At 44.5% G+C, this 22,150-nt stretch overlaps 1 protein-coding gene across 1 annotated transcript in view; it reads left to right on the forward strand.

Annotated features, from left to right (window-relative positions):
- Window positions 1-245: 245 nt before the first annotated feature.
- Window positions 246-22,150, forward strand: part of PDLIM1 (PDZ and LIM domain 1) — a 39,959-nt gene continuing 18,054 nt past the window's right edge. Inside the window, exons 1-3 of the mRNA XM_037050906.1 lie at window positions 246-460; window positions 17,562-17,713; window positions 19,440-19,524. Of these exons, the coding sequence (XP_036906801.1) occupies window positions 365-460; window positions 17,562-17,713; window positions 19,440-19,524 (333 nt within the window). The 5' untranslated portion in view covers window positions 246-364. The remainder of the gene's footprint in view (window positions 461-17,561; window positions 17,714-19,439; window positions 19,525-22,150) is intronic.

The following is a 22,150-nucleotide window of genomic DNA, read 5'->3' on the forward strand; positions in this document are numbered from 1 at the left end:
GTATTACTAAACTCGTTTTACAAAATGCTAAGTCCCGGTCGGTACCTGCTTGCCTCTCACCTATAGCGCCTTCGGCGGTACTAGGAGCCGGGGCGGAGCTGGAGGACAGGCCCCCAGATTAGACTCGAGGCTCTCTCGGAACTACTCCCTAACCCTCGGCGAGACCCGGCTGGAAGGACGGGAGGAGTGGCGGCCGTATCGCAGGCTGGGCGGAGCCGCCCCCGCCCTCGCCCTCGCCCCGCCCGCCCGCGGCTCCCCGAGCCGAGGCGCGCGCACTTTCTTCGATTGCTGACTGTGAACCCCGGAGCGTCCAGCTGGGTCTAGCCGCGTTTGTCCCCGTGGGTCGCCTCGCCATCGCCGCGCAATGACCACCCAACAAATAGTCCTCCAAGGCCCGGGGCCATGGGGCTTCCGCCTCGTTGGGGGCAAAGACTTCGAGCAGCCTCTCGCCATTTCCCGGGTAAGAGCAGCCTGGGACGCGTGGGGAGCGGGGCGCTCCTGGGCTGGGGAGGCTGGGGCCCCGCGGGCGCTATCGGAGACGGCGGTTTCGGGAGTCGGAGACGGAGCTGGGACCGCCGAGCGCATCCAGGTGCGCCGGGAGCAGCGTGCGCCGAGCGCTTTCCGCGCGCCACGGGCCCGCCGCCCCTTCCCAGACGGGAAAGTTCGGGGCTAGCTGGGCGGCAGCCCTGCGCGCGGTTACCGTGTCTGCGGGAAAGAAGTGGGCAGTTTTCGTTCCTTCGCCCCGGAAGCGCGGCTGGGCGTGTGGACGCGCTTTGTCAAACGGTGAGGGGCTGATGGTCCCAGCAGATCCCACACTCTGGGAAAAATCACCTCTAGATTCTTCACAAGTCTCAGAGTGACGGAAAGTCGTATGGACACACCTGGATCATCTGTAAAGTGAGATGGAGTGGGTGGGAAGCGTCCTGGATGTAAGTGGTATTAACTTTAAACACAAAACCGAAACGACTCGTTTCTCATACATTGGACCTGATCCATGGCCAGGTCTCAGTTCCCTAATACTTTTTGGAGAAAAGGCGGAGTTTTGGAAACAAAAAACCCCGAATACACCCTCTTGGACATTCTCCTTCCCCTGCAGGAGTGGCCATGGTTATATTTCTTCCTGACATTCCCGGATTATCAACCGACCAGCCCTTTTTGAAACCCTGGGAATACCTGAATCAAAGGAACGAATTTCATTCTTAGAAGGGCCTCATGTCTTTGGAGGGCCAGGGTTCAGTCGGAGACTACCAGACCCATCACCTCCCAGTAAAGCAGAAACTGCAGGGAGACCCAGACTCTCAGTGTTTGGAGGCCCAGACATTGGTCATCTAGTCTTGGGTGAAAGGCAGGTTTGGTGTCCCACTGACAGTCGTCACATTCAGGGCCTGCACCCACAGGCGGCCAGTAATTTTTTTCTTTGTCTAAATGAGAAAAGGAAACAAAAAGCACTCCCTGGTGTCCAGGCCCTGCCGTGGGGCTTCACGTTCCATTCTTAGGCCCATCTACTTGCTGAAGCTGACCCTAAACTTCCCTCCCCCGGCTATCTGACCATCTTTTTTCTTGAAGGAGGGTGAGGGTAGAGAGGGAGGAGAGAGATCCCTGTGGGTCCTTTTGACGTAAATCCTTGCCAGCAGCAGCTGAAGGAGGGAATGAATGCCTGGGGCAGGAAGAAAAGAATCGGAGACCTCCTCTTGGCTTCTCTGCCACCCCCAGTTCTACACTTCCAGGTGGGCCTAGTGGGACTGAGGGGGTTTTCTGTGACCACACTAGCCCCCCAAATGCAGGTGTCTCAGTTAGTTCTTAGACCCTATCTTCCCTCCATCTTCCATGTGCTGCCCTGAGGTGACCTCTTGGATTATTCTCTAGGTACAGGCTGTCTTACCGAATTCCTCAAGCACAGAAACTGTGCCTGCTTTTATCTGGATCCCCACCCCCAAGCCTGACACAGAGCTGAACCTGGCCATGCCCAGTAAATCTTTGCAGGCGTATTAATAAATGCCCGTCCAGGGAAGGCACATTTAGACTCGCTTACCTCATAGCCCATTTGTCCTCCCTCTTTGTGTCTATTATTAACCTGTCAGCTCTCTCCACTCTGAATTTATATGGGACATGCAACCTTTTGTGAGAAGTGGAAGATATATGGGCAATCTGTTAAAAGGGCAGCTAGCACCTGGCATTTTAACTATTTTAAACAGCCTTGATATAGGTGGCACTGTGTAGGAATGACAATATGGGGTACAGAACAACACTGTATACTCATTAGTGTGTCCTTCATGTATTAATTAATTAGCACATGTTTAATGAGCACGTTCTAGAAGCCCTGGGGTCTCAGTTATGAGAGGACACAAGTCTGTCCTCGAGGTGTTCTGGCCTAGTGAGGGAAGCTAATCTTTACCTTGACAGGTGCTTTATTGAAAAGTGAAAGTGACTCAGAGGAGGTGACATTCTCCTGCTGACAGTAATTTACTTGTTTCTTCATCTCATTATTTCTGCATAGACAAATTTGGGCCTCCTCCTGGGAATGGGAAAGTGGCCATTTGAGATCAGGTGCTGGTCTGGTTTCTGCTTCTTCCTTGAGCTGAACCTGGGGTTAGCCTGCTATTGTTGAGGCTGCCTTTAATTCTGCAGTGGAGGTAACCCCAGCCATTGGCAGTGAATTATGGATACAGAAAGTGCTCTGTAAACAGTGAACAATAGTGAGGAGGTGTCAGCACTGACCTAGAGTTGTACATACCTTTCTGGTTGGTAGGTGTGTTACATTTATAGAGTTTGCTTGTATGGTTTTATATATGCAGACTTTGAGTCTCCACACCAAGGCAAACCATAAAATTAGGCTGGGAGAGGAGTGCCTCTCCTTTAAATAGCTATGTTTGCCTTCTCTCTCTAACAATTTTTTCTTTTATTCTAGAGAGAGGGGAAGGGAGGGAGAAAGAGGAGAAAAGCGTTGATGTGAGAGAGGGCCATCAATAGGTTGCCTCTCACATGGGCCTCAACTGGGGACTGGCCTGCCACCCAGGCATGTGCCCTGAAGGGGAATCCAAACCCACAGTCTTTCAGTTTGCAGGAGTGACGCCCTACCCACTGAGCCACCTCGGTCAGGGCTGTTTTCTTTCTCTTGCATGAATTACTCTGGTATTGGCTCTAGTCTTTTGTTCAACTGATACAACTTCTGAGTGGAACTCTGTAATCTGTATACTTGAAATTGTTTTCTTTTTTAACATTTTTAAAATTCTGAAATAAAGTCATAAAATACAAATGCATAGCAGGTGATTGATTATAAAGTAAATACCTGTATGATCACCACCACCCAGGTCAAGACAGCACATTGCCAGCGCCCCAGAAGCTTCCTACACATAACCGTCATGACTAATGGCGATCATCTTCTTGCTTTTCTTAGTAGTTTTGCCACCTAAATAATGCTTCCTGGACACCATAGCTTAATGTTGCTTGTTTCTGAGCAGAATCGTACAGAACACATTGTGTGTATGTAGCTGCTTTTTTTTTGGTTCTGCAATGTTTTCATCTGTGTTATTGTGATGACTTAAAATTTCAATCCAGATTTTCAACTTTATATGAACATAAATTAGCTTTCTTCCTCTCCCCAGTTTCTCAATTAAGGCTTCTACCACGGACCCTCTGATGAACCAGGCATTGGCCACTGTCTCCTGAGATTTTTTCTGTCAGTTCCTGCTCCAGATCCACACTCGTGTATCTCCCTATCTCTGTGAGGTTTTTGCCCCCCACTATGTCAATTTCTTATTTCCTCTAGTTGCTTTCAAGGGAAGCCTTCAGAGAATCCACACCCAGGCTGAAATTGCTGCTCTGTGCATGTTGACTGTTTTTCTCTCCCAGCAACTGACGGAAGACAGGAAGGGGTGGGGTCACAGATAAGGGATGTTCTCCAGGGGAGGAGCTAGCTGCTCATTTGCCTCGTGTGTCCTGGGAGAGCCCATGCTAAGAGCCCTGTGGTTTTGTGGCAAATTGCTCAATATCCTAAAGGATGCTTAATGAATACTCTGTAGCCAGAGGGTGTTTTCTAATTTTTTAAGAGTCTTATATCCGGACTCACTCAAGTAGGTTTACATCATGTCCTTAAGGTCAAAAGTAGGGCTCACATGTCAGATTATAAAAAGCAAGAAATGTCCATGAAGGTTCTTTAGGTATTAATGGCCCACGCTCTGCAGTCCCTCATTCTGTGAAATCAATTATCTGAGAAATACTAGCTATTCCAGCTGATATCAGCTGATCTAAGGAGAGGAGGAAGAGGATGAACGGAAGGGAGTAGCATGTACTGTATTTTTTCAGACTACTAGGTGCGTCCCACCACACACATTTGGGAGGAATAATGGTTGTTAATGCTGCCGTTGAGTTCTGTTTACATTTACATTGGTGCAATATTGTGTTACTTATGTTATTAAATATTTTACCACCCTGGCTGGTGTAGCTCAGTGGATTGAGCACGGGCCTGTGGACCAAAGCGTTGCTTGGTTTGATTCCCAGTCAGGGCACATGCCTAGGTTGCGGGCCAGGTCCCCGGTTGGGGGTGCATGAGAGGCAACCAACCACACACTGATGTTTCTCTTCCCCTCCTCCCTCCCTTCCCCTCTCTATAAAAATAAGTAAATAAAAATCTTAAAATTTTTTTTTACATTTTTTGCTTCAAAATTTTTTCCCTATTTTTCTCTAAAACTTAGGTGCATCTTATGGTCCAAAAAACACAGGGTAAGTGAATGCTTGAACCTCCTGACCTGAAATTTATCAAGCCATGTTATGATCCCCTAACCAGAGATCCTCCCTCCCCGCGCCGTCAGACTCCTGGATGCCAACACCGGTGGTTTGGTTTTGAGGAGCGAGGGGAGAAGAATGACTGACCTTAAGGTATTGCAGTGTGGCAGGTGACTAAAAAAGAGATTATCATCTACCCACTGAGGTCACACTCTCCTGCTGATCAGGACTGGGGAAAACACCAAGGAATTGCTCTCGTGATGGGCCTCGGCTCAGACTGGTTTCCAAGATGTGCTTGTTCCCTAGGCTGTGCCCTGCATTGCTCCCTCGGGAGGACAGGAGAGCTGGTCTTTGCTTTTTGTGGAGAGGAAGCTCAGGTCCCCATAGGTTAGGTAATTTGATTGATTTACATAATTTTTTCATTGAGCTACTTCTTAGTGGCCTTGTAAAGGAAAAGGCAGAGACTGGTTAAAAATGAGTAATAGTGGCTATGTCGGATCATTAATTTTTAAAAGATGATTTGACTTCCAGTGCCTCAGAGGAAGGCCTGAGGAAGCCGCCAGAAGTTTGGTTTGGTGCCTGGTAAAGTGTCCAGGGCAGCGATTCAAGCTGAGCACCACACTGGGTGACCCTGGGCAGGTTCCCTACTTTCTCTAGGGTCCAGTTCTCTGTAAAGATAAAATAAGCAAGCAAGTGAACCCAATGGGTTTGTTTTCTGTGAATGTGAGGGCCCACTTTTTAGTATGAAAAAGTGTCCCATTCATCGTGCCTTCAACCATGAGTTAATTGAGAAAATATATATGACGAATTCAGAAATGTTTTCAGATGACTTTGTTATTCACCTGTGAATATGGTATCCAGATGACTGCATGTTAATCACACTTGTGCAATTACACTTGATTTGTGTGAGAAATGTTTATTTGATTGGCTTTGATAATGACTGTCGCTAAAATGTATGTTGGACTTTTTATATGTGAGGTGGTTTTCTAAGTGCTTAATATTCTCTCAGTTATCCTCACAAGTATCTTGTGAGACTGAAACAATTAAGATACCCATTTTAAAGGCGAGGAAACTGAGGCATGGTACTGTTAAAGTACTTTGCCTGCGTCATATGGTAATGAGTGATAGAGCTGGCATTTGGATGAGCAGACTGGCTTTTGGGGCCATGGCCTTAGACTCTGTGGTAGGTGTGCAACTGCATTAGCTTCTGTACTCCCCACAATCCCTGTCATAGGGATGCAAGACACATGGTATAGCGCTAGGATTTGAAGCTCGGCAGACTGACTCCAAGCCAGCTTTTAGCCACTAATTGTCAGTATTTCATTGGTAAATATATATTTTAAGATTTTATTCATTTATTTTTAGAGGGGAAGGAGAGAGGGAGAGAAATATCAATGTATGGTTGGCTCTCATATGTCCTCCGCTGGGAATTGGCCTGCAACGCAGGCATGTGCCCTGACTGGGAATCGAACCGCGATCGTCTGGTTCGCAGGTCTGCGCTCAATCCACTGAGCTACACATTGGTCAATATATTTGTATTTACTTGTGTATGTATTTATTTATTTTTAGAAAAGGTGGGGAAGAGAAACATGGATTTGTTGTTCCACTTATTTATGCATTTGTTGGTTGATTCTGGTATGTGCCCTGACCAGGGACCAAACCTGCACCTTGGCATATTGGGAGGATGCCCTAACCAACTGAACTACGCAGCCAGGGCGGTTATAATATCGGCACACACACAGCTCAGAGAAGTACTGCAGGCATTAACAAGAGGGATGGGACCCCAGAGCCTCTTGTGCCCATGAGTGGTGGCCAGCATGGTCTTTCAGCTGCTCTGTGCCCTCAGCCCAAGTAGCTCAGTGTCCCAGAGAGCAGCACCTCCCCACCCTCTTCATCCTGAAAGGCACGAGTCCTGGCCTCACCTGGGAGAACTAGCTGTCCAGCTGTAGGATTCCGTGCCCATGTGGACAGGGAAGAACAGAAGAGGAGGGGAGTTGAAGGGCTGGCCTGAGAAAAGCCTGCCTGGGTCCAGGAGGGAATTTGGGGGCAGTGTTTGTGGCATATGAAAATAAGGGAGTGCACAGACCCACCTTGCCTAACCCGTGATGGGTCTGGAAAGGGGAGCCAAGCCAAGTCCAAAATGGCATATATCCATGATGACCTAAGACAAAAAAGGTAATTTCTGTATGGCAGCGGTCCCCAACCTGGGACTGTTGTAGGAGGTGAAAGGCAGACCCCAGGTAAGCTTTACTCCCCTGCTGTGGGTGGGAGATGAGATAGGAGGAGGGAGCTCAGGTGAGCTTTGCTTGCAGCCAGATTTCTAACAGACTGGAGACTGGGGGTTGGGACCCCTGCTGTATGGTACTTAGCACCCTGTGTGATTGGTGCTATTGTTATTAGCCTTGCTTGACGCTGTGCTTGACAGAAACTGAGGACCGTGGTGTGCTGTCATGTGTACAGTACGTTGCCGTCTTGGTAAATGCCGTCTGGGTAAATGCCATCAGTGTTTTCCTGAAGAACATGGTGATCTTGTAGGAGGTGGAGTTTTTGACCAAGGAATCAGGGCCTAATTTTTATAGACATATGACTACTCATAACAAACAACAGAATAAAGACATAGGTTTGACATATATATGATAAAGATGACTGAAATGTATATAGATAAATTTGGATAATGCAGCACTTCTCTTTTTTATTTTATTTTATTTTTTTAAAATATTTTATTTATTTTTAGAGAGAGGGGAAGGGAAGGAGAAAGAGTGGGAGAGAAACATCAATGTGACTCAACGATGTGACTCAACAATTCTAGTTAAAGACTCAGTAGAAGTGTTTGCACATGGGCACCAAAAGCCATGTCAGGAATTTTCAAAGCAGCGCTATCCACAGTAGCCCCAAACTCAAAACAGCTCAGATGTCTAAGGACAGGAGAATGGACAAGTAAATGGTGAGTTACATGATCTCAAACGCCACAGCAATGAGGCTGAAGGAACTATAACTACGCACAATGATATGGATGAGACACGCGAGTATGGAAGATGAGGGAAAGAAGCCAGACAAAAGGGTAGCTATGTATATTTACATATTCATATATTTCATAGAGTTACCATTATATGTTATCTACATATTTATATTAAACAATATGCTATCTACAAGTGTATTTATATATATACGATCTGAAAGTAATCAGGCAAAATTACCGTGTTGGGAGCAAGGACCATGGGAGCCTTTGTGGGAAGTTGGTGAAGGGAGGAGTCACAAGGGGGCTTCAGAGTTCACCGCAGGTTCGGTTACCAGCTCTGATGAACTGCCGCTGGTTCCGCAGGTGTGCTCTCCTGGTGGGAGTCTAGCCAGCTGTGTATTTACGATTTGTGTACTCTGCTATATGTGTGTTACACTTCAATATAAAGTTTACCTAAAAAGCATTGTGCTTGTCAGAAAAGATCAAATCGTATAAAAATGTGGAAAGCATAAGGTAAAAGCCTGCTCTGCACCCTTTGCAGCCTTACTTCCTAGAGGCAAACACTGCTCATAGTTTGCTGCTAAACTTTCTAGATGGTTTTTTCCATTTGTGGAGCTTTTTTTTTTTTAGCCTCACCCAAGGACGTTTTTTTTTTCATGGCTTTTTAGAGAGATAAGAAAGGAGAGAGAAACATCGAGAGAAGCATCAATTGATTGCCTCCTGTATGTGCCCAGACCAGGAAACGAACCTGCAACCTAGACATGTGCCCTGACTAAGAATTGAACCTGCAACCTTTTGGTTACAGAATTGTACTTCAACCAACTGAGCCACACTGGCCAGGGTTCATTTAGCATTTTTAAAATCAAAACTGTATCTGGGTGAACTATTTAGGCATTGCTTTGTACTTTCTGCCTTATTTTTACTGTAGCAAATAAAGAATTAAAGGCATCTCGATGTGGGAAAATGTGGTCTGTGTATCAGCCCGATTTGGATTCCAACCCTGTCTTGTCCATTTATTAGTTGTGTGTCCTGGGGACAGGGCATCCCCTGAAGGCTCAGTGCCCTCATTGGTAAAGCAGGAATAACAGTACTTGTCTCAAAGGTTGTGGCTCACACATAGAAGGAGCTGGGAGACAGTGGTACTGTTAAATGGTAACGGTAACTTCTGTATATTGAGTGCTTATTATGTGCCAGTCTTGTAATCTTGTTTAATCCTTCCGACACCCTAATGAAATTGATGCTGTTATATTTTGCTTGATAGATGGAGAAACAGAGGTATAGAGAGCAACTTGACCAATGTGTTATGTGTTTAGTGGATGGTTAGGATTTAGGTTATGGGTGGTGGTTATTACCCATGAGGCCCTGGGGGCTTGTTTGGAGACTTTTGAGAGAGTCGCCAACTTCTTGGGAATTCAGGTACTCTGTCTGTTATCTCACTTTTAATTATATTCCTACCTAAGAAATGATGGTTGGTCTTTCAGACCAAGAGCAGCAGTAAGTCTCTGAACTATCACCCCTTAGCGTTAATAACTTCCTTTGCACCGAGCATGAAGTGAAGCTGGATTAAGGCACAAATCCTCTGCAAGTACCTGACCCTTATGATGTTGCTGCATTTCCTTGAGAAAATGATTATGGAATAATCAAGAACATCTTGAAATATCCTTGAGGTTTTTAGGCCAACCTACATAAACTTGTATAGTTGCTGTGGTTGTAATGTGGCTTTAAAGTTGGTGCCATACCCTGGGCCCACAGATACAGCAAGTCAGAAGAAGTCTAACTGAAGGGAGTTCAGATTCCACGTCTAAATGGTACGGTGCAGAGCTGGGTCCTGCTTTGTCCCCCAGTTCAGAATTTTTTGAATTTATGCCTGAACACTTTGGTGACAGAGCCATTAAATCAATGGAGCTTATTCCTAAAGGCCCATTGCACTGAGATTGAACTGGAATTCCAAATTTCTTTATTCCAGTCTTGTTTCGTATTATATTGAATGATAACTTTATTCATTTATGCTGTCTCACCTACTTGTAAGAAGGATTTGAGGCGATTTACAACATCAAACACATATTTCTAATACTTAAAACATTAAAACACACATAAGATTTAACAAAAAATTGGAACATAGAAGAAGAAAGAGATGTGCCAGGAGCTTTAAATCAGGTGGTTTCTGAAATCGCATACTACGTTTAGCTGCGAGTTTTCTGGGCAAGGCAAAATGGGAACCAGGTTTAGTTACTGATATTTACACATCTGGAATGAAATTACTTCTACAGTATTCCATTTGCAAAGAATGTCAACGATGCTGACCAACATTATAGGGACTGTATGGTTTTTTTTTTTAACTTCTTAGAAAAATACTGTTCTAATGACCATTTCTTTCAAGGGCCTTCTATGCACTTTATTGGGAATGTAAGCCCTTACAGTTTCTGGAGGAGCTGAGGTTTAGGGCTAAGTATTTTGTTTGTTTGTTTACCCGATGACTTAATGCCATTCAGGGAGAGAACTTCAGGGGGAAAGGATACACAACATTCCCCTTGATGTTTCCAAACCTGGCAAGCATCAGAATTTTCTGGGAAGCTTTAAAAAATGTAGATTTCTAGGTCCCACTGTGGAGACCCTCTTCAGTAGATCCAAGGTGGGGGTATAGAGATCTATTTATATTTTTAAAACCCCCAGGGGATCTGATGACTAAAGGTGGGAACCATTTCCTCATCCTTGCATATATTGGAGTTTCCCTCTGACTTATTGGTGAGTGCGGTCAATTTTTGGCCTAATGTTTAGATGCCAGTTCCAAGGGGCAAGGTTAACAGTGTTGTATGAAATGAACATTCAAGAAATTGCCTTGTATGCTACCAAGGCAGGGAGTTACAGCAGCTCTACCTAATGCATAGAAACAAACAAGGAGGATGCCAAAACGAGGAGACAAAGAAACATGGCCCAAATGAAAGAACAGATCAAAACTCCAGAAAAAGAACTAAAAATGGAGATAAGCAATCTATCAGATGCAGATTTCAAAACACTGGTTATAAGGACACTCAGGGAACTTACTGAGGACCTCAACAACATAAAAAAGATCCAGTCAGAAACAAAGGATACACCAATTAAAATAAAGAACAATTTTCAGGGAAATGATAGTAGAGTGGATGAAGCTAAGAATCCAGTTAGTGTTTTGAAACATAAGGAAGCAAAAACCAACCGATCAGAACAAGAAGAAAAAAGAATCCAAAAAAATGAGTATGGTTAAGCATTCTCTGGAACTTTAAGCATTCTAATATTCAAAAAATAGGGGTGCCAAAGGAAGAGAAAGAGTAAGAAATTGGAAATATATTTCAAAAAAATAGTGAAAGAAAACTTACCTAATTTGGTGAAGGAAATAGACATGCAAGTCCAGGATGCACAGAGAATCCCAAAAAAGATGGATGCGGAGGCCCAGACCAAGACACATCGTAATTAAAATGCCAAAGGTTAAAGATAAAGAGAGAATCTTAAAAGCAGCGAGAGAAAAGCAGTTAGTTACCTACAGGGTGTTCTCATAAGACTGTCAGCTGATTTCTTAAAGGAAATTTTGCAGGCTAGAAAGAATTGGCAAGAAATATTCAAAGTCATAAAAAGCAGGGACCTGCATCCAAGAGGGGAAGGTGGTGCAGTGGGAGAAGAGGTGAGGGGATTAAGAAGTACAAATAAGTAGTTATAGAATAGCCATGGGTATATAAAGTACAGTGTAGGAAATGGAGTAGCCAAAGAACTTAGACGCATGACCCATGGACGTGAACAATGTTGTGGAGATTGCCTAAGGGAGTGGAGGTGCTAGGTGGAGGGGGGCAAAGGGAGAAAATTGGGACAACTGAAATAGCATAGTCAATAAAATATAGTAATAATAATAATAAAAAAATTTGATCTGTATTCCTATGCACTGCTAAAAGTAAGAACCTTTAGTGCACCTTCTGAAAGGTCCGCTGTGGGAAGCCAGCTCCCATTGGTTGGCCTGGAGGCTGACTGGGTGAGTCCTGAAGGGTCTGTTTCTTTGAACTGCGGTTATGAGAGCATTGTCATTGAGTCACCTTAATCTCAGCAGAACTAAGGCTCAGTGGTTGTTTCTTGGCAGTAACTGGGGGCAGTTGAGTCAGAAGCTATGTTTAGATTGCTTTGTTGCTTCCCATTGTTTTCCAATAAAGTACGGTCTTCTCAGAAGGAAAGTAACAGGGCTTTTACAGCCTGGTCTCTTTATATCTCCAGCCTCATTCCCTTCCTCTCCCTTCTGTTCCTGTGTTTCATCCATGCCAGTCCACATGCTGTTCCTATAACTAGGCATGCTTTTTCCTACCTGTGGTGCCTTTGCAGTTTTAAGCAACACTTCCTCCAGGGAGTCTTCCCTGATTCCAGCCTTAGGTTCCCACTGCCTCTTTGCTTGTTTCTAGCACAGCACTCCCCAGCTGTTGTACGTGCCTGTCTCCCCTAGTAGGTTGTGAGCTCCTTGAAGACAGGCATCACCCTTTTCCATCTGTATTCCAGTGCAGTTCCTGGAATCTACAAACAATAGCTCACATTTTTAGAGCTTGACAGTGTGCTCTGCCTGAATCATCTCATGCAATCCTCACGACAGCCTTTTGATGCCAGGACTGTTATCATTCCTGTTTCATAGATAAGAAGGGCAAGGCACACAAAGGTGAAATATCTTGCCCAAGGACACTGGGCTTATAAGTGGCAGAGACAGGGGACTTGAACCCTGCCCATCTGGTTTCAGAAGCCATATCTTAACAAACCCCACTGTCTTTCAGAATGTACGTAAGGAAAGACCGATGAGTGAATGAATGACTCAGAGGAGGGATAAAGTAGAAACATGCCGTGATCACAGAGGAAGGTTATTTCTTCATTTGTCATGGCCAGTGGGTATGCATCCAGTTCGGTATAATAGCAATATTTATTTAGATGTAAGTTGAAGAAAGAGGGAGAGCATATCATAGTTCTATTTGGCACCATTTACAAGTGAAATTAAACTCTTCAAAACCTGTGTGCTCAGGAGTCTGGTGCAATGCACAGGCTTTAAAGAAGCATCTAGGAATTCAGAGTGTAGGGTGGGTGTGCAGGCTGGCCTCTGAGCAGAGGTCTGCCTGGTCGGGGAGGGTGGGGCAGGACTGCAGATGACATGAGTGAATTCTGAAGAAAATAGCAGGCTGTCCACCAGTGGAAATTGTTGTGCCTAAACCCATTCTTAGGCAGCAAGAGTTGTGTGATTGAGTTGTATGGTCTCTGGGGAAGAAAGCTGGAAAGGGTTTTTGAGGATGTCTAGTGACCTGCTGGGTCTATTTCTCTGGAGGGGAGTATAGGATTTCCACTTTAGAAATTGAAGCTGACTTCATCACGAGCTGGTTCTGATGGAATGATGGTCAGGAGGAAATTAGAAAGGACAGTGTGGTACACTGGGTTAAGTGGATAGACTCTGGAGCCCCACAGCCTGCCACTCACCAGCTAATAACCTCAGGCAAAGTACTTAACCCCTGTCCCTCCATTTTCTCATATGTAATGATGCAGTAACAGTCTCACCTGATAGCATCATATGAGAATTGGTAAATTAACCTTTGCCAAATACTTAAACTGTTCTTGGCACATAAAAAGCACTCATTAACTGATGATGACAACGAATAGTTAGAGTGTAGTAAGGATTGGAGTCCACTGGTCAGGATGGTAAATAACTGATATTGGAGATGCAGGCAGGTGTCTCCTGAGGCCCTTTTCAGTCCATGCTCTGATTTGTGTAGTTTTTAAGGGATGAGGTTACTGGGCTCAGGCTCAGTTCAGAGCAACTGAGATGACTGTCCTGTGGCAGGAGCCCCCCAGGCAGTGGCAAGAGTCTGTGACACTCCGGTACCTTTTGTAGAATGCTGTGGCAGATGACTCTCTTTAATTCTGGACTTTTCTTTGGCTTTGGCACTTGGGCTTGGACCATCTGCTTGTGGCATCCTGGGAAAGCAGAAAAGGAATGGGATAAGGATCCGGTGTCAAGTTCAGGCTCAAGCCTTTAGCTGTGTGAACTTGAATCAGTTACAGCTTCTGTGAGTCAGTTTCCTCATCTGTGAAGTTATATGTTGGTGGTGAAGTCATCATTATTAAAATGTCAAATAGGAGACTGTATGTGAAAGGGCTTTTGTAGAAGGCAAATGTATAATTTGTTTAAATCCCTTTAAAAAATGGCTCTCAAAAGAAGGTGAATTTAATCTGTTTATGTGTGAGTGCATCCAAATCCCACCTGATGCTCTTGTCTTGTCACACTCCAAGATTTCCTTTGGCTTCCTGTCAGTTTGGCTTTCAAAAAAATCAGACCAAAAGAAAGGATGGCCAGGCCTTGATTATGCAGGCTCGGGCCTCTTTAGACTGGTTCTAGCTTGTCCAGGACCTGTTGGGATATACTTAGCAGAAATGCCTCTCCCACAAGACAGTTTGAGCCAAATGCTGGAAATTCCAGAGCTCTTAGCAGCTGAATATAGAAAAGAAACTTCCATTTTCACCTTTTCAAACTTCCCCCCATTCCCCGTCATTTTAGTTTTTGAGTGCTCATATTCTAGGGTAGCAATGTTGTGAAAATGATTAGTTGATTCCCTTTAAAATAGACATTTTTAAAGGATAAAATTAAGTAGCATGATTGCATATTTATTTATTTATTATTGTTTGCTTGTGTGTTTTTTTAAAAAGATTTTATTTACTTATTTTTAGAGAGGGGGAAGGGAGGAAGAAAGAGAGGGAGGGAAACATCAGTGTGTGGTTGCCTCTCACACACCCCCTATTGGGGACCTGGCCCACAACCCAGGCATGTGTCCTGACTGGGAATTGAACCAGCAACCCTTTGGTTCACAGGCTGGCGCTCAGTCCACTGAGCCACACCAGCCAGAGCCATGATTACGTATTTAACAACACCAGGTAGTCTAGATTCAGTCATTCATTGGACTAACGTTTATTGAGTACCTACTATGTACCAGTCATTGTGCTGGGCACTGGGATACCAAAGCACTAAAGGCAGATGAAATCTGCTCTCACACACCTTACTGGAGGTCCCCAGATATTAAATAAATAAACCCACAACATAGATTTATAAATCTAATGTGACAAGTGCCACCATAAAGAAGAACAGTGTATGAGGATGATGTGGGCATCTAACTTAGACAGGACAGATAGGCCTCTCTGAGAAGGGCCATTTAAGCTGAGACCTGATGGATGAGAAGCTAAGTAGAGGTTAGAGCCAGTGCTAAGGCCTTGCGGTGGGGAAAGAAACAAGGAAGACCCCTGTGGCCAAAGCTTAGTGGGGGGACGGCATGATGAGGGTGAGGAGGGAGACATGGTCTTCAGGGACCTGGTTGATAATTTTGGATTTTATCCTTGGGGGAGTATCTTTAACACGATTAGGGTTAGTCATGGTAATAATGGGTTTGATCAGGCTGCTTTCTCTGGGGGTAGAGTTTGCCAATCCAGAAGCTTTGCTGGTCCGAAATAAAGGGATGCACTGGTCCGTTATTTAAAAATCATCTCTTGAGGATATGTTGATTGATTTTTAGAGCGGGAGGAAGGGTGGGGAGAGAGAGAAACAACATTGATGTGACAAACATCCAGAGAAGTTGCCTCTTGTACACTCCTGGAGCAGGGACTGAACCCGCGACCTACATATGTGCCCCGACTGGGGATCGAACCTGCAACCTTTTGGTGTACAAGATGACACTCCAACCAACTGAGCCACCTGGCCAGGGCTGTAGGGTCATTTTTGAAACAGGGGGGTCTATTTATTTTTTAGAAAAAGTCACATATACATGAAATCATGTAAGATCAGACTTTTCAGTAAGATGGGCAGAAAAGGAGAAGAATTTGTTTTCACTGGGTGTCCTGTGTGACTCAGAGACTAGTTTCACCATGTTGACTCAAAGAGAGCGGCCCACGCTTGCCGGTATAAATGTCTTTTCCCAGTGGCTGGATGAGAAAAGGTCTGACCTTGGGCTAGTGCTCTGGTGGATGGATGATGGGAAAGCCAGAAAGGAAGGTTAGAAGGTCAGGATCTCTGCACTGGTTTCCACATCCTGCTACATTCCAGGCAAGTTTTGCCTGATAAAGTCATAGCCATGTTTAAGCCAGAAGGGACCTTAAGGATCAAGTCATCTACCCTTTGTTTATGGGGCCGAGGTACTGACAAGGAGGTGGACTGTGACAGCACACCAGCCACCTCAGAAGGGTCAGTATGTTCAGTTTGGTGAAATTGGAAATCGTGGCTGCTGAGATCCTGCATCGGGTATGGAGACACAGGGCGTAAGCCTTGTGTCTTGCTTTGGTGCCGTGCAGGGCCTCTTACCTCTGGTTCNTCTAAGCCAGAAGGGACCTCAAGGATCAAGTCATCTACCCTTTGTTTATGGGGCCGAGGTACTGACAAGGAGGTGGACTGTGACAGCACACCAGCCACCTCAGAAGGGTCAGTATGTTCAGTTTGGTGAAATTGGAAATCGTGGCTGCTGAGATCCTGCATCGGGTATGGAGACACAGGGCGTAAGCCTTGTGTCTTGCTTTGGTGCCGTGCAGGGCCTCTTACCTCTGGTTCAGCTTCTCAGAGGCACACGTGCTCACAGGGTCTTCCCCAGTTGGTTCCCAGGTGTCAAGGGCCCTCTCCAGGGGAAGGGCAGACCCCAGGGAGCCCTGGGTGCCCCTGTGTGTTACCACCACTCTGCTCCTGGGGGATTTGGGATTCCCGTTAAGGAATGTCTTGTACGTTGAAAGTCATGGACTGACACTGGCGTGGTAGTAATATTTTCAGTATACCTTGGTTTAGAAAATACCCAATAATAAAAAAATTACTCTGAGGTTAGTACTACTTCAAAATGAGTTTGTATTTTGTTCATCTCAACAGCATCTGTATTTACTTGAAAACTCTTTGTGTATCTGTGTGAGAGAGTAGGTAGCAGGTGGGTTTGGTGGCCCGTTGCAGTAACTGACTGGCTCCCCCAGCCCTGGGCGTCTGTACACATGTGGAACAGCTGGTTCAGAAGTCTTGACCTGCAGAAAACCAGGGACCTATGGGGACAACCCTGATCATAGTCATCTTCTCGGATGGAGAACATGAACCAGTGTAATCCCATTCTACCAGGTTATGAAATAGTTTTTATTGCCTTTTTTAAGTACAAAAGTATCCAAGCTTATTGTAAAAACCAAAAACGTCACAGAAATGAATAACTGAACAGTTTTGTGTGCAGTGTTCTGATTTGTTTCTGTAATAAATGACATTAAGGTCTTTATAGACATAGATGTTACTGTACATGATGTTCTCTAAGTGTGTGTGTGTTTAATGTGGTGGGTAATTATTTTAAAGAAGCAGCTAGATTCAGTGGGAAGGGCATTGGGTCTGAATTCGGGGTCGGAGTCCCAGCTCTGTAATATACTAGTTGGTTGGCTAGTAATACAGGGTGGGGCAAACATAGGTTTACAGTTGTTCATGTGGAAAATGATACAATAATTAATAAATAACAATACAAGAATGAACTCTGTTTCACGTACTCACAACTATAAACCTACCTTTCCCACACCCTGTATAGTAATGTACTACTTGAGTGATTCCCAGGTAAGTCACAGGTCTTTCTAAGCCTCAGTTTCACGGTCTCTAAAACGGGGACTCGTATTTGTCCTCCCTTCTCACAGGCTGTTGTAAGGACCCCCTGAGATGGTATATGGGAAAGGACTCTGTAAACCATGAGGTATCACATAAATGTAAAGGATTGTTACTATTGACACTTAGGATTTTAGTCCCTTTTTGCATGTTTTGATCCACATCTGTGAATACTTAACTCCATGGTAATTTACTTAGTGGTTGCCTTGGAGACGAGTAGTAACTAGCCCGCTCTTTCCCTTTTTCCAGGTCACTCCCGGAAGCAAGGCTGCTATAGCTAATTTGTGTATTGGAGATATAATCACAGCCATCGATGGGGAAAATACCAGCAACATGACGCACTTGGAAGCTCAGAACAAAATCAAGGGCTGTGTAGATAACATGACTCTCACGGTAGCCAGGTAAGGCTCCTGGAAACGCCCTTTCGTTTCTGATCGACTGGAAGCTGCACATGGGCAAGGACTGCCTCACCCGTCTCAGAACCCCTGACACCCCCAGCTCAGTGCCGTGCCCACCCCAGGCAGGTGAAAAGGTCTGTGGAATTGGAATTTCAGGTTGCTTATTCCCTCTCCAGTTGTCATAGTGCTTCTTACATTTTGGGCCTTTCTGCATTTTCACTTGATCCAATACAAGTAGCTAAGGTTTCGAGGAAGTAAGATCAGTTAACTATTGTCAGGTGTAATGAAATGAAAACTTTTTTTTGGAAACCATCGAGAATCTACTCAGGATGTTGCTCCCGCCACACCACACTGAGCAGTGGGTACTGCGCCAGGCAATTACAACGACAGAGAAGGCAAGCACACACCAGCCAAAGTGCTGAGTGTAAGTTAAAGTTCACAGCAAGAAAGGGGAGCTGACTGTTCTGAATAGGCTGATGAGTGGGCAGAGTGCACTGGGGCTTATAATTGGGGTGGAATTCCCATTCTTCTGTCGTTGGGTCTTGGAAGGAACCCTGCAAAGGCATGGTTTCAGGAGTGATTTGGTTCAACCTTTATGGCCCCGTATTTCCTGTTGGATCAAGTTCATATTCTCCATTCTGATATCCTGTTATGTTAACCTGCTCTTGAGTGTCTCATTAACCTTGGCTTCCACAGCTCTTCCTCACGAACCGTTTGCTTAGGTTCTCATCTGTGAAGTGGGTTTGTGGCTTTCTTCTACCTGGTACGTTAGGTACCAGGTACCTTGGCTCGAGAACCAAGTGGGGAGCAGGATGTCAAAAGTTTTGTACACTTTAGGGCCCTATCGTCTTTGGAGGTCATTTTATGACTACCCTCTTTTTTTTTTAAATATAATTTTTATTTAATTTTTGTTCAAGTACAGGTTTCCGTCCTATATTCCCAACCCTGCCCGCCCCACTATGACTACCCTCTTGAAAGCTCGTTTTCCCCTCATTCTCATCTCCACTTCTGTCTCAGTCCAGATCTTCTCCTTCAAGCCTTAGTTCAAGATGTTCATTTACTTATCCATTCATAGGTGGATTGATGTTTTATTCACTTACCGACAAATTGAACAGGGTTTTTTTATGCATATCTGGCACTGTGCTAGGCAGTCTGACAGTACAACGATAAGTACAAGTGTTCTCCCCCTTGTAGGTCAGAGAGAAAACGACCTACACTACTGAAAACTGGGCCTGGACTGAGAGTGTTGCTGTGTGCTTGGTACAAAGAAATCCTTTGCAAGCTCAAAAAGGGAGGTGTCCCTTTTATGGGGCCAGATAAGCTTCAAGGATGAGGTGCTTATCTGGTTGGACCAAGAACACTGGGAAAGACAGAGGAGACCTCATTCTGTCTTGAGTGGAGGTGGGCCGCATGAGGCATGCTCAGGAGCAAGGAGGAGGCCAGTGTGGCCGGGGGTCAGTGACACAGAGTGGCCTGAGGGAGGCCGAGGCTGAAGAAGTCCCAGCGGCTCAGGGCTGAGCATGGACAGCCATCCTATGTGATGAAATCAGACTGTAGCTTTTGAAAGATCACCGTGGTGGCAAAAAAATGCAGAAACAGGTGGGTGGCAGAGCGCTAGTTCAGAGTCTAGGAGTCAGGTGAGAGGAGGTGTTTTCCCATTCTGTTTTTAGTATATGTTATTTCCAGCAGTTAGCATGCATGAAACGACAGCTTTGTCAATCTCTTGCAGGTCTGAAAATAAAGTCTGGTCTCCTTTAGTGACAGAGGAAGGGAAACGTCATCCGTACAAGATGAATTTAGCCTCTGAACCACAAGTAAGTGCTGTACACCACTGTCCGTCCTCTCACTACTCAGCATCTTTTTTGCTTTTCTAAAAATTTATTGATTGATTTGGGGGGGGGGAGAAACATCGATTTGTTGTTCCATTCACCTATGTGTTCATGAAGCGAATCTTGTACATGCCCTGACGGAGGATCAAACCCGCAGCCTTGGCATATCAAGACGATGCTTTAACCAACTGAGCACCCAGCCAGGGCTTCTTTTTAGCTCTTGGCACAGCTCAGCACACTCCCGTTTTTTCTTGCTGCCGGGATTACTGGGTCCTGGCTGTTGTTCAGCTCTTCCCGTAAGGGAACTGTAGGAGGAAAGGGCTGGAAAACCCCAAGGCAGTGACGCGATGGCCTGGAAGCTGGGGGTAGGAAGACATACAGGAAGCGGGTGGAAGCCTTCCTGTGCAGAGTGGGGTGGCAGGACCCTGTCAAATAAAGGAGCTGACTCAGCTCATTAGGTACTTCAGATACAAACCAATTATGCCATAGATGCGAGTAAACTTGAGTCCCGAAGCCTAGAAGGGAGAGGAGCTAAGGGGAAATTTCATAGTAAACTGTGCTTCTCTCCCTGGTATCCCACTGTCTGATTTCCACGATCCTTAGGATGGAAATCTCTAGTTTTGTTATGGTAAGACCTTAAATTTACTAAAATGAAGTGGTAATTCATTTTAAAAAATGTGGTAGGGACTCAGTGCACAGTTTGAATTTCCTTGGAGAGTAGACTGACCCAGGATCCCATATTCATAAGTAAATCTCTCAGTACTTAGAGTATAGGTGACTTTATTTCTCTCTTCCTCAATTACATCTTTTAAATAATTTACAGGGAATGGGCATTCTTTTTTTAAATAAGGGAAAACTTAAATGAAAAAGTTTACAACACCTTTGTAAAATTCCACACACCTGACAGACTGCTTTCACAAAGTATGTGTCTATTGGATAAGTGAGTGAATTATTAATGATAAATGAATAACTAAATTGGTGTTTAAAAACTTCTTGTAGACTAGTTTGTGATTGTTATCTGTTTAATTCCAACTGAAGATTTGAACTTTAATTTTTTTTCTAAATTTTTAAAAATTGATTTCAGAGAGAGAGAGGGAGGGAAACATTGATTTGTTGCCCCACCCATTTCTGCATTCATTGGTTGATTTTTGTATGTGCCTTGACCAGAGATTGAACTCAAAACCTTGGGGTATCAGGTCGATGCTCTAGCCAATTTAGCTACCCAGCCAGGGCATTTGGGGAGGCTAATTTTTGTGGTGAATTGAAATATAATCAAAAGATTACATAGCTAGCTATTCTTTACATATAAAACAGAAAACTTGTCTGAAATCAGACTCACTGGGTGCATTTGCATGGGTAAACCAAGTTTTCTCAGCTTCTATTAAAATGTCAGAAATCTAGTCACACACAATTTTTTCCATTAATATAATAAAAATCATACTTAATAACCCCAAGAGTCACATTAAGAGTCACTTTACATCTGACATTTCACAACGGACATGACCCTGTTAACTCTTTACAGGTCACGTGAGAGAAGTTCATAAAATGGGTCTCGGTCTGTAAATGCCCGTTGTGCCAACTAATTTAAAACACGCCCCAGTTAATTCCAGTGTCCCAGGAGTTCCAGTCACTTCATTAAATTCACTGTTCACGTTATGTTTTACTATGTGAAATTCCCATATATTTTATAATATATAAGGAGTGATTTTGTTTAAATTTGGTTCATCTAAAATCCTAGTTTTAACCTAGGGCAATACTTATTTTTACATGCGTTATGCTTGAATTTTCATTTTAAACATATATAAGCTGATTACCTGTATTAATATTTTGGAGGTAGTTCTCATCAGATTAAAAGAATTGTTGAATACTTTAACTTCTAACTTGTATATTTTTCTTTTGAATGCAGTAATTCTTTCTTCATAGGAAAAATTTCTCGCCTCTCATTTTTTCAGTCTCCACTTTCCAGCCATTCTAAGATAGAGTGAGCAGGGCCAGAGTTCATCTATAGTGAAAAGATCTGTTAGTTCATGCATTGCCAGCCAACACCCCAGCTTATCTTAGGTCAGTGCAGTTACACACCTAGTTTATATTTCCTCATTATTGAGTTTCCTAGGCGACTGATAAATACGAAGTCCAAACAATTACATCATCCCTTCCAAAAGGCAGGCCCTGAATTAACTGCCTGAGTTCTGGAAAGACTAGTATTCACATGGGCTTACAGATATTCTTTTTATGTACAAAACAGATATATTCTTGGAAGATTCTCCATAAAGTGAAAACCAGAATTTCCAACCTGAATTCTCTCCCGACTTCCATTCTAGTGAAAAATGTGGTTCTGTGGAGGGAGAAGGGGACAGACGCTGGTTGAATATCCATGTGCCAGGCACTGTGCTTGGCACACTGTTACTTCCCACCAAGTCCTTGGGAAAGGGGCTTCATTTACTTCATTTTAAAGAGGAGAAATGGGCTGAGAGAGGTGCATGTAGCTTGCCCAACGCTGAACAGGAAGTGACAGGGAAACACTGAGGCAAGACAGAAAAACAAGGGCCGTTCCCTGGTGCTCAGCACACTGAGCTGCCCCTAGGAATTGCTGTGGAGAAGGAGAGGGAGG

The sequence above is a fragment of the Sturnira hondurensis genome, unplaced genomic scaffold (assembly GCF_014824575.4).
Source record: "Sturnira hondurensis isolate 20B ecotype Veracruz unplaced genomic scaffold, ASM1482457v3 Scaffold0006849, whole genome shotgun sequence".
Classification (NCBI taxonomy): Eukaryota; Metazoa; Chordata; class Mammalia; order Chiroptera; family Phyllostomidae; genus Sturnira; species Sturnira hondurensis.